The sequence below is a fragment of the Phocoena phocoena genome, chromosome X (assembly GCF_963924675.1).
Source record: "Phocoena phocoena chromosome X, mPhoPho1.1, whole genome shotgun sequence".
Classification (NCBI taxonomy): domain Eukaryota; kingdom Metazoa; phylum Chordata; class Mammalia; order Artiodactyla; family Phocoenidae; genus Phocoena; species Phocoena phocoena.
The window spans coordinates 32,061,705-32,074,056 of NC_089240.1; the positions used below are offsets into that span (position 1 = coordinate 32,061,705).

The window sequence follows — 12,352 nt, forward strand, 5'->3', positions numbered from 1 at the left end:
AGGCTTGATTTGTGACCCAAGATATGATCTATCCTGGAGAATGTTCCATGAGCACTTGAGAAAAATGTGTATTCTGTTGTTTTTGGATGGAGTGTCCTATAAATATCAATTAAGTCCATCTTGTTTAATGTATCATTTAAAGCTTGTGTTTCCTTATTTATTTTCATTTTGGATGATCTGTCCATGGGTGAAAGTGGGGTGTTAAAGTCCCCTACTATGAATGTGTTACTGTCGATCTCCCCTTTTATGGTTGTTAGTATTTGCCTTATGTATTGAGGTGCTCCTATGTTGGGTGCATAAATATCTACAATTGTTATATCTTCTTCTTGGATCGATCCCTTGATCATTATGTAGTGTCCTTCTTTGTCCCTTTTAATAGTCCTTATTTTAAAATCTATTGTGTCTGATATGAGAATTGCTACTCCAGCTTTCTTTTGGTTTCCATTTGCATGGAATATCTTTTTCCATCCCCTTACTTTCAGTCTGTATGTGTCTCTAGGTCTGAAGTGGGTCTCTTGTAGACAGCATATATAAGGGTCTTGTTTTTGTATCCATTCAGCCAATCTGTGTCTTTTGGTGGGAGCATTTAGTCCATTTACATTTAAGGTAATTATCGATATGTATGTTCCTATTTCCATTTTCTATATTGTTTTGGGTTCGCTACTATAGGTCGTTTCCTTCTCTTGTGTTTCGTGTCTAGAGAAGTTCCTTTAGCATTTGTTGTAAAGCTGGTTTGGTGGTGCTGAACTCTCTCAGCTTTTGCTTGTCTGTAAAGGTTTTAATTTCTCCATCAAATGTGAATGAGATCCTTGCTGGGTAGAGTAGTCTTGGTTGCAGGCTTTTCTCCTTCATCACTTTCAGTATGTCCTGCCACTCCCTTCTGGCTTGTAGGGTTTCTGCTGAGAGATCAGCTGTTAACCTTATGGGGATTCCCTTGTGTGTTATTTGTTGTTTTTCCCTTGCTGCTTTTAATATGCTTTCTTTGTATTTAATTTTTGACAGTTTGATTAATATGTGTCTTGGCGTGTTTCTCCTTGTATTTATCCTGTATGGGACTCTCTGTGCTTCCTGGACTTGATTAACTATTTCCTTTCCCATATCAGGGAAGTTTTCAACTATAATCTCTTCAAATATTTTCTCAGTCCCTTTCTTTCTTTCTTCTTCTTCTGGAACCCCTATAATTCGAATGTTGGTGCGTTTCATGTTGTCCCAGAGGTCTCTGAGACTGTCCTCAGTTCTTTTCATTCTTTTTTCTTTATTCTGCTCTGCAGTAGTTATTTCCACTACTTTATCTTCCAGGTCACTTATCCGTTCTTCTGCCTCAGTTATTCTGCTATTGATCCTATCTAGAGTGGTTTTAATTTCATTTATTGCATTGTTCATCGTTGCTTGTTTCATCTTTAGTTCTTGTAGGTCCTTGTTAACTGTTTCTTGCATTTTGTCCATTCTACTTCCAAGATTTTGGATCATCCTTACTATCATTATTCTGAATTCTTTTTCAGGTAGATTGCCTATTTCCTCTTCATTTGTTAGGTCTGGTGGGTTTTTATCTTGTTCCTTCATCTGCTGTGTGTTTTTCTGTCTTCTCATTTTGCTTATCTTACTGTGTTTAGGGTCTCCTTTTTGCAGGCTGCACTTTCGTAGTTCCCGTTGTTTTTGATGTCTGTCTCCAGTGGCTAAGGTTGTTTCAGTGGGTTGTGTAGGCTTCCTGGTGGAGGGGACTAGTGCCTGTGTTGTGTTGGATGAGGCTGGATCTTGTCTCTCTAGTGGGCAGGTTCACGTCTGGTGGTGTGTTTTGGGGTGTCTGTGGCCTTATTATGATTTTAGGCAGCCTCTCTGCTAATGGGTGGGGTTGTGTTCCTGTTTTGCTAGTTGTTTGGCATAGGTTGTCCAGCACTGTGGCTTGCTGGTCGTTGAGTGAAGCTGGGTGCTGGTGTTAAGATGGAGGTCTCTGGGAGATTTCCACCGTTTAATATTATGTGGAGCTGGGAGGTCTCTTGTTGACCAGTGTCCTGAAGTTGGCTCTCCTACCTCAGAGGCAGAGCCCTGACTCCTGGCTGGAGCACCAAGAGCCTTTCATCCACACGGCTCAGAATAAAAGGGAGAAAAAGTAGAGAGAATTAGTAGAAGTATGAGTAAAGAAAGAAGGAAAGGAGGAAAGGAAGGAAGGAAGAAAGAAGCAAAGAAGGAAAGAAAGGAGGGAGGGAGGAAGGAAGGAAGGAGGGAAAGAAGGAAAAAAGACAGAAAGATGATACAGTAAAAATAAAATAAATTATAATATAGTTATTGAATTAAAAAATATTTAGAAAAAAAAAAAAAAAGGGACGGATAGAACCTTAGGACAAATGTTGGAAGCAAAGGTATACAGAGAAAATCTTACACAGAAGCATACACATACACCTTCACAAAAAGAGGTAAAGGGGGAAAAATCATAAATCCTGCTCCCAGAGACCACCTCCTCAATTTGGGGTGATTCGTTGTCTAAAGGAGGGAAGGAAGGAAGGAAAGAAAGAAAGAACGAAGGTAAAGTATAATAAAGTTATTACAATTAAACTTAATTATTAAGAAAAAGAATTTTTTAAAAAAATCATGGACGGATAGAGCCCTAGGACAAATGGTGGAAGCAAGAGTATACAGACAAGATCTCACACAGAAGCATACACGTACACATTCACAAAAAGAGGAAAAGGGAAAAAAATCATAGATCTCGCTCCTAAATTCCCCCTCTTCAATTTGGGATCATTCCTTGTCTATTCAGGTATTCCACAGATGCAGGGTATATCAAGTTGATTGTGGAGCTTTAATCCGCTGCTTCTGTGGCTGCTGGGAGAGATTTCCCTTTCTCTTCTTTGTTCTCACAGCTCACAGGAGCTCAGCTTTGGATATGGCCCTGCCTCTGCGTGTAGGTCGCTGGAGGGCGTCTGTTTTTTCGCTCAGACAGGACGGGGTTAAAGGAGCCGCTGATTCGGGGGCTCCGGCTCACTCAGGCCGGGGGTTGGGGGATGGGGGAAGGAGGGGCACTGCGTGCGGGGCGGGCCTGCGGCGGCAGAGGCAGCGTGACGTTGCGGCAGAGGCCGGTGTGACGTTGCACCAGCCTGAGGCCCGCCGTGCGTTGTCCCGGGGAAGTTGTCCCTGGATCCCGGGAACCTGGCAGTGGCGGGCTGCACAGGCTCCGCGGAAGAGGGGTGTGGAGAGTGACCTGTGCTCGCACACAGGCCGCTTGATGGCGGCAGCAGCAGCCTTAGCGTCTCCCACCCGTCTCTGGGGTTTGCACTTTTAGCCGCGGCTCGCGACCGTCTCTGGAGATCCTTTAAGCAGCGCTCTTAAACCCCTCTCCTCGCGCACCAGGAAACAAAGAGGGAAGAAAAAGTCTCTTGCCTCTTCGGCAGGTGCAGGCTTTTCCCCGAACTCCCTCCCGGCTAGTCGTGGTGCACTAACCCCTTCAGGCTATGTTCAAGCCGCCAACCCCAGTCCTCTCCCTGAGCTCCGTCCAAAACCAAAACCCGAGCCTCAGCTCGCAGCCCCGCCCGCCCCGGCGGGTGAGCAGACAAGCCTCTCGGGTTGGTGAGTGTTGGTCGGCACCGATCGTCTGTGCAGGAATCTCCCCGCTTTGCCCTCCGCACCCGTCGCTGTGCACTACTCCGCGGTCCCGAAACTCCCCCCTCCGCCTCCCGCAGTCTCCGCCCGCGGAGGGGCTTCCTAGTGTGTGGAAACTTTTCCTCCTTCACAGCTCCCTCCCACTGGTGCAGGTGCCGTCCTTATTCTTTTGTCTCTGTTTTTTCTTTTGCCCTACCCAGGTACGTGGGGAGTTTCTTGCCTTTTGGGAGGTCTGAGGTCTTCTGCCAGCCTTCAGTAGGAGTTCTGTAGGAGTTGTTCCACGTGTGGATGTATTTCTGGTGTATCCGTGAGGAGGAAGGCGATCTCCGCGTCTTACTCTTCCGCCATCTTCAAGGTCCCCCCCTATTTTTAGTTTTTTAAGGAACCTCCATATTGTTCTCCATAGTGGCTGTACCAATTCACATTCCCACCAGCAGTGCAAGAGTGTTCCCTTTTCTCCACACCCTCTCCAGCATTTATTGTTTCTAGATTTTTTGACAGCAAGATCCTTTTTGACCCACCTCCTAGAGAAATGGAAATAAAAACAAAAGTAAACAAATGGGACCTAATGAAACTTAAAAGCTTTTGCACAGCAAAGGAAACCATAAACAAGACCAAAAGACAACCCTCAGAATGGGAGAAAATATTTGCAAATGAAGCAACTGACAAAGGATTAATCTCCAAGATTTACAAGCAGCTCATGCAGATCAATAACAAACAACCCAACCCAAAAATGGGCAGAAGACCTAAATAGACATTTCTCCAAAGAAGATACACAGATTGCCAAGAAACACATGAAAGAATGCTCAACATCATTAATTATTAGAGAAATGCAAATCAAAACTACAATGAGATATCATCTCACACCAGTCAGAATGGCCATCATCAAGTGTCTTTTTAAGGGACTGCTAAAAAAAGGACAGAATTTTCCTCCTGTATTTGTTACAGTAGTCCCAAGAACTGTTGACCTGTAACTTTGAAATTACAAACTGTATTAAGAGCAGCTTCATTTATTTAGATATTTTTTTAGAAATGTGCAATTACTCTCTTAAAGTTATGAGCTATGTTTGTCATGAGTGATTAATTTTATACAACAATCAGATGATAATTAATTTACACTGGCCTCACTGATTTAGCTCTTATCAACCATGTCCACATAAAAGTACTATACAGATTCTCTTCCACTTAGCAAAAGGCATGTTTTTAACTTGATAATATGACTTTTCAAGTAAAATGCAGAGACTCTATTATGATAGCTTCAAGACACGATACAGAATGTCAGTTTACGATTTTGTACAACCCAATTCTGTCCCTCTCCCTTAGGTGCTAGTAACAACATATTCGAGTTACAGGTAAGGGGGATATGTGTAGTTTGAAAAAATTATGTGTAGTTTGAAAGAATTCCTAGTTGCCTCACCCCCTGTCCCTTGCAGATAATCATCTCTGTTTTTTGTACCAGTGGGTTTTCTTATGATTGGAATTATGACATCCATAGAGACGATTCCCCACAAGGGGTTCCATGCTTCTGAAACTAAATTTAGCTTCTCGTTTCCTATCTTGATTCTAACACAGCCATTCCCATAAAGGCTTCAATAATTAAGCAGAAACAGATGCAAATCTCAACTACATACAGTATTTACTTTGAAAAATATGTCATTTGAATGCAGTGGAAATTTCATCTCCCACTAAACACTCTAAAATTCTTAAATACTGCTTCTCTGTATGGAATGCTGCTTCCTATACATTTCCATATCCTGTCCCCAAAACAAATAGACACATTAAAGTAGACATGTTGATTTTGCTACAACAAAAAATGGTTATTGATAGGAACAACAGTTGCCGATTTTGTCAACAGGATGAGAACTAGCAATTCAGGAGGTCAGAGATTTATTTTTACACGTGGAAAAAAAAAAGATCTTGTAAGGGTGTGGGTCAGTCAGTTATTTTACATTAATAAGGTTTGCTGAGTAATCATTAAATGTGACTCAGGCTTGTTACAGCCAAGCTATTTTTCAGAGTTCTGTGGCAGAAATTATAATCAGTTACTTCTGAAAGGTGGTCTGGTTTCTGTTAGGATTGCTTAGAGGTGGCTGTCAGTTCTGTGAATCCAAGGATCACGTTTACCTTTACACACGAGAGACAGACTTTAGAAATTAGCTCAGCTGTGGACCAGGTCAAGTCATGGTTCTCTGGAGCTCTCTTCCATGATCTATATGCAACAAACTTCTTGATTTGCAAGTTGGGCTCCTTAGATGGACATGGAGCATAAATATAATAAATGATTGTGCTTCTCTTCTACATGCCAGTCTTGAATTTAAGATATTTTTCACATGTACCTAACAAAACCCTGCTATAATTAACTTTCCTCTGGTAACCTACTGGTTAAGAAAATACAGTTAACCATATTGTCTATAATAACCCAAGACTAATGAAGAACTCTCTCTTGAATTAAACTTTACCAGGGAATTCCCTGGTGGTCCAGTAGTTAGGACTCCACATTTTCACCGCTGAGGGCACAGGTTCAATCCCTGGTCCGGGAATTAAGATCCCGCAAGCCGTGCAATGTGGCCAAAAAATAAAAAATAAAATATACCAGTGTTTGAAAATCCTGCCCTAATAGACTGGGATGAAGTTTTAATATTGTTTGAACTTAATTCAAATCATTCGTTATAAATTACAAGTCTATAGGCTTTTAATATATTTTTTGTAGAGAGCACGTCATTATTTTTATTTTATAGTAAATATTGATTTTTAGTTTCCACTTGGCTATTTCTTGTTTTATAAGTCTGAATTTTAAGGATTTCAGATAGTGGGATTTAAGGATATGGGTGCATGTATTTTTTTTTTTATGTTCATTCATTTATTTACCTTTTAACAAAAGCATACTGAGTACTATTATATATCTGGTAATGCAATAGGTATTATGAACACAAAGCTAAATAACATATACCATCTTCCTTCCTCTAAATACTTGTGCATGATTAATGCTGACATAATTGATTTTCAACCTATACATATTTAATCAAATTAAAATGCATTTTAATCTTAATTTTCTTAGATATACCTGTAAAACGTGAATTTGAATATGAAATTCAATTTGAATCTGAAGCCGTGAAGGCTAATTTGGAATCCTGCGTGACTTTATATTACATAAAAAAATCTTATAATATCAAGGCTGAAAGGGTAACATTGGTCTTCAGTCTGATATTTGCACCAAAGAAACCATTGAGGTAAACCTGCTTTCACCCCTATTTTCTTTCTTTCTTTTTTTTTTTTTTTTTTTGCAGTACGCGGGCCTCTCACTGTTGCATCCTCTCCCGTTGCGGAGCACAGGCTCCAGATGTGCAGGCTCAGCGGCCATGGCTCACAGGCCCAGCCGCTCCGCAGCATGTGGGATCTTCCCGGACCGGGGCATGAACCCGTGTCCCCTGCATTGGCAGGCGGACTCTCAACCACTGTGCCACCAGGGAAGCCTGTACATGACTCTTTTTGAATTATGGTTTTCTCAGGGTATATGCCCAGTAGCGGGATTGCTGGGTCATATGGTAGTTCTATTTTTAGTTTTTTAAGGAACCTCCATACTGTTCTCCATAGTGGTTGTATCAATTTACATTCCGATCAACAGTGAAAGAGGGATCCCTTTTCTCCACACCCTCTCCAGCATTTATTGTTTGTAGATGTTTTGATGATGGCCATTCTGACTGGTGTGAGGTGATACCTCATTATAGTTTTGATTTGCGTTTCTCTAATGACTAGTGATGTTGAACATCCTTTCGTGTGTTTGCTGGCAATCTGTATATCTTCTTTGGAGAAATGTCTTTTGAGGTCTTCTGCACATTTTTGCATTCAGTTGTCTCTGTTTTTGATATTGAGCTGCATGAGCTGCTTGTAAATTTTGGAGATTAATCCTTTGTCAGTTGCTTCATTGGCAAATCATTTCTCCCATTCTGAGGGTTGTCTTTTCATCTTGTTTATGGTTTCCTTTGCTGTGCAAAAGCTTTTAAGTTTCATTAGGTCGAGTTTGTTTATTTGTATTTCCATTTCTCTAGGAAGTGGGTCAAAAAGGATCTTGCTATGATTTATGTCATAGAGTGTTCTGCCTATGTTTTCCTCTAAGAGTTTGATAGTGTCTGGCCTTACATTTAGGACTTTACTCCATTTTGAGTTTATTTTTGTGTATGGTGTTAGGGAGTGTTCTAATTTCATTCTTTTACATGTAGCTGTCCAGCTTTTCCTAGCACCACTTATCAAAGAGGCTGTCTTTTCTCCATTGTATATTCTTTCCTCCTTTTTCAAAAATAAGGTGACCATATGTGCGTGGGTTTATCTCTGGGCTTCCTATCCTGTTCCATTGATCTATATCTCTGTTTTGGTGCCACTACAATATTGTCTTGATTACTGTAGCTTTGTAGTATAGTCTGAAGACAGGGAGCCTGATTCCTCCCGCTCCATTTTTCTTTCTCAAGATTTCTTTGGCTATTCGGAGTCTTTTGTGTTTCCATACAAATTGGGAAATTTTTTTGTTCTAGTTCTGTGAAAAATGCCATTGGTCGTTTGATAGGGATTGCATTGAATCTGTAGTATAGTCATTTCCACAATGTTGATTCTTCCAATCCAACAACATGGTATATCTCTCCATCTGTTTGCACCGTCTTTAATTTCTTTCATCAGTGTCTTATAATTTTCTGCATACAGGTCTTTTGTCTCCTTAGGTAGGTATGTTCCTAGGTATTTCATTCTTTTTGCTGCAATGGTAAATTGGAGTGTTTCCTTAACTTCTCTTTCAGAATTTTCATCATTAGTGTATAGGAAAGCAAGAGATTTCTGTGCATTAATTTTGTATTCTGCTACTGTACCAAATTCATTGATTAGCTCTAGTAGTTTTCTGGTAGCATCTTTAGGATTGTCTATGTATAGTATCATGTCATCTACAAACAGTGACAGCTTTACTTCTTCTTTTCTGATTTGGATTCCTTTTATTTCTTTTCCTTCTCTGATTGCTGTGGCTAAAACTTCCAAAACTATGTTGAATAATAGTGATGAGAGCGGACAACCTTGTCTTTTTCCTGATCTTAGAGGAAATGATTTCAGTTTTTCACCATTGAGAATGATGTTGGCTGTGGGTTTGTCATATATGGCCTTTATTATATTGAGGTAAGTTCCCTCTATGCCTACTTTCTGGAACGTTTTTATCATAAATGGGTGTTGAATTTTGTCAGAAACTTTTTCTGCATCGAGATAACCATATGGCTTTATCCTTCAATTTGTTAATATGGTGTATCATGTTGATTGATTTGCATATATTGAAGGATCCTTGTATTCCTGGTATAAACCTCACTTGATCATGGTGTATGATCCTTTTAATGTGCTGTTGGATTCTGTTTGCTAGTATTTTGTTGAGGATTTTTACATCTATGTTCATCAGTGATACTGGCCTGTAGTTTTCTTTCTTTGTGACATCTTTGTCTGGTTTTGGTATCAGGGTGATGGTGGCCTCGTAGAATGAGTTTGGGTGTGTTCCTCCCTCTGCTATATTTTGGAAGAGTTTGGAAAGGATACGTGTTAGCTCTTCTCTAAATGTTTGACAGAATTCACCTGTGAAGCCATCTGTTCCTGGGCTTTTGTTTGTTGGAAAATTTTTAATCACAGTCTCAATTTCAGTGCTTGTGATTGGTCTGTTTATGTTTTCTGTTTCTTTCTGGTTCAGTCTTGGAAGGTTGTGCTTTTCTAAGAATGTGTCCATTTCTTCCAGGTTGTCCATTTTATTGGCATATAGTTGCTTGTCATAATCTCTCATGATCCTTTGTATCTCTACAGTGTCAGTTGTTACTTCTCCCTTTTCATTTCTAATTCTATTGATTTGAGTCTTCCCCCTTTTTTTCCTGATGAGTCTGGCTAATGGTTTATCAATTGTGTGTATCTTCTCAAAGAACCAGCTTTTAGTTCTATTGATCTTTACTATAGTTTCCTTCATTTCTTTTTCATTTATTTCTGATATGATCTTTATGATTTCTTTCCTTCTACTAACTTTGGGTTTTTTTTGTTCTTCCTTCTCTGATTGCTTTAGGTGTAAGGTTCAATTGTTTATTTGAGATGTTTCTTGTTTCCTGAGGTAGGATTGTATTGCTATAAACTTCCCTCTTAGAAGTGCTTTTGCTGCATCCCACAGGGTTGGGTCATTGTGTTTTCATTGTCATTTGCTTCTAGGTATTTTTTGTTTTCCTCTTTGATTTCTTCAGTGATCTCTTGATAACTTAGTAATATATTGTTTAGCCTCCACAATATCTAGTCTCATAGCACTGTGGTCCAAAAAGATACTTAATATGATTTCAATTTTCTTAAATTTACTAAGGATTGATTTGTGACCCAAGATATGATCTATCCTGGAGAATGTTCCATGAGCACTTGAGAAGAAAGTGTATTCTGTTGTTTTTGCATGGAATGTCCTATAAATATGAATTAAGTCCATCTTGTTTAATGTATCATTTAAAGCTTGTGTTTCCTTATTTATTTTCATTTTGGATGATCTGTCCATTGGTGAAAGTGGGGTGTTAAAGTCCCCTACTATGGTTGTGTTACTGTCGATTTCCCCTTTCATGGCTGTTATCATTTGCCTTATGTATTGAGGTACTCCTATGTTGGGTGCATAAATATTTACAATTGTTATATCTTCTTCTTGGATTGATCCCTTGATCATTATGTAGTGTCCTTATTTGTCTCTTGTAATAGTGTTTATTTTAAAGTAAATTTTGTCTGATATGAGAATTGCTACCCCAGCTATCTTTTCATATCCATTTGCAAGGAATGTCTTTTTCCATCCCCTCATTTTCAGTCTGTATGTGTCCCTAGGTCTAAAGTGGTTCTCTTGTAGACAGCATATATACAGGTCTTGTTTTTGTATCCACTCAGCCAGTCTGTGTCTTTTGGTTGGAGCATTTAATCCATTTACATTTAAGGTAGTTATCAATATGTATGTTACTATTACCATTTTCTTAATATTTTTGCATTTGTTACTGTAGGTCTTTTCCTTCTCTTGTGTATCCTGCTTAGGGAAGTTCCTTAACATTTGTCGTAAAGCTGGTTTGGTGATGCTGAATTCTCTTAGCTTTTGCTTGTCTGTAAAAGTTTTAATTTTTCCATCGAATCTGAATGAGATCCACGCTGGGTAGAGTAACCTTGGTTGTAGGTTTTTCCCTTTCATCACTTTAAATATGTTTGCCACTCCCTTCTGGTTTGCAGAATTACTGCTGAAAGATCAGCTGTTAACCTTATGAGGATTCCCTTGTATGTTTTTTGTTGTTTATGCCTTACTGCTTTTAATATTTTTTCTTTGTGTTTAATTTTTGATAGTTTGATTAATATGTGTCTTGGCATGTTTCTCCTTGGATTTATCCTGTATGGGACTCTCTGTGCTTCCTGGACTTAACTATTTCCTTTCCCATATTAGGGAAGTTTTCAACTATAATCTCTTCAAATATTTTCTCAGTCCCTTTCTTTTTCTCTTGTTTTGGGACCCATATAATTGGAATGTTGGTGTGTTTAATGTTGTCCCAGAGGTCTCTGAGACTATCCTCAATTATTTTCATTATTTTTTCTTTATTCTGCTCTCCAGTAGTTATTACCACTCTTTTATCTTCCAGGTCACTTATCCATTCTTCTGCCTCAGTTATTCTGCTATTAATTCCTTGTAGAGAGTTTTTAGTTTCATTTATTGTGTTGTTCATCATTGTTTGTTTGCTGTTTAGTTCTTCTGGGTCCTTGTTAAACATTTCTTGTATTTTCTCTATTCTATTTCCAAGATTTTGGATCATCTTTACTATCATTACTCTGAATTCTTTTTCAGGTAGATTGCCTATTTCCTCTTCATTTGTTAGGTCTGGTGGGTTTTTGCCTTGCTCCTTTATCTGCTGTATGTTTCTCTGTCTTCTCATTTTGATTAACTTACTGTGTTTGGGGTCTCCTTTTCACCACCTGCTTGTTCATAGTCCCCGTTGTTTTTGGTGTCTGCTCCCAGTGGGTAAGGGTGGTTCAGTGGGTTGTGTAGGCTTCCTGGTGGAGGGGACTGGTGCCTGTATTCTGGTGGATGAGGCTGGATCTTGTCTTTCTGGTGGGCAGGACCGCATCTGGTGGTGTGTTTTGGGGTGTCTGTGACCATATTATGATTTTAGGCAGCCTCTCTGTTAATGGATGGGCTTGTGTTCCTGTCTTGCTAGTTGTTTGGCATAGGGTGTCCAGCACTGTAGCTTGCTGGTCGTTGAGGGAAACTGGGTCTTAGCGTTGAGATGGAGATCTCTGGGAGAGCGTTCACCGTTTGATATCACATGGAGCTAGGACGTCTCTGGTGGACCAATGTCCTGAACTCGGGTCTCCCACCTCAGAGGCACAGGCCTGACACCCGGCCGGAGCACTAACACTCTGCCAGCCACATGGCTCAGAAGAAAAGGGAGAAAAAGAGACAGAAAGAAATAAAGAAAAAGATAAAGTTATTAAAATATCTTTTTTAATTATTAAAAATAAAAAAATTACAAAGTAATAAAAAAAAAGGAAAAGAAAGAAAGAAGAGATCAACCAAACCAAAAAACAAATCCATCAATGATAACAAGTGCTAAAAAGTATACTAAAAAAATAAAATAAAATAAATAAACGACAGACAGAACCATTGGACAAATGGTAAAAGCAAAGCAATGCAAACAAAATGACACACGGAAGCCTACGCATACACACTCACAAAAAGAGAAAAAGGAGAAAAAAAACC

General features: G+C 39.4%; 1 protein-coding gene across 1 annotated transcript in view; it reads left to right on the forward strand.

Moving 5' to 3' along the window:
- The window catches only part of CFAP47 (cilia and flagella associated protein 47), a 503,782-nt gene that overhangs the window by 482,726 nt on the left and 8,704 nt on the right, over positions 1-12,352 (forward strand). Inside the window, 1 exon segment of the mRNA XM_065900147.1 lies at positions 6,656-6,827. Coding sequence (XP_065756219.1) covers positions 6,656-6,827 — 172 coding nt within the window.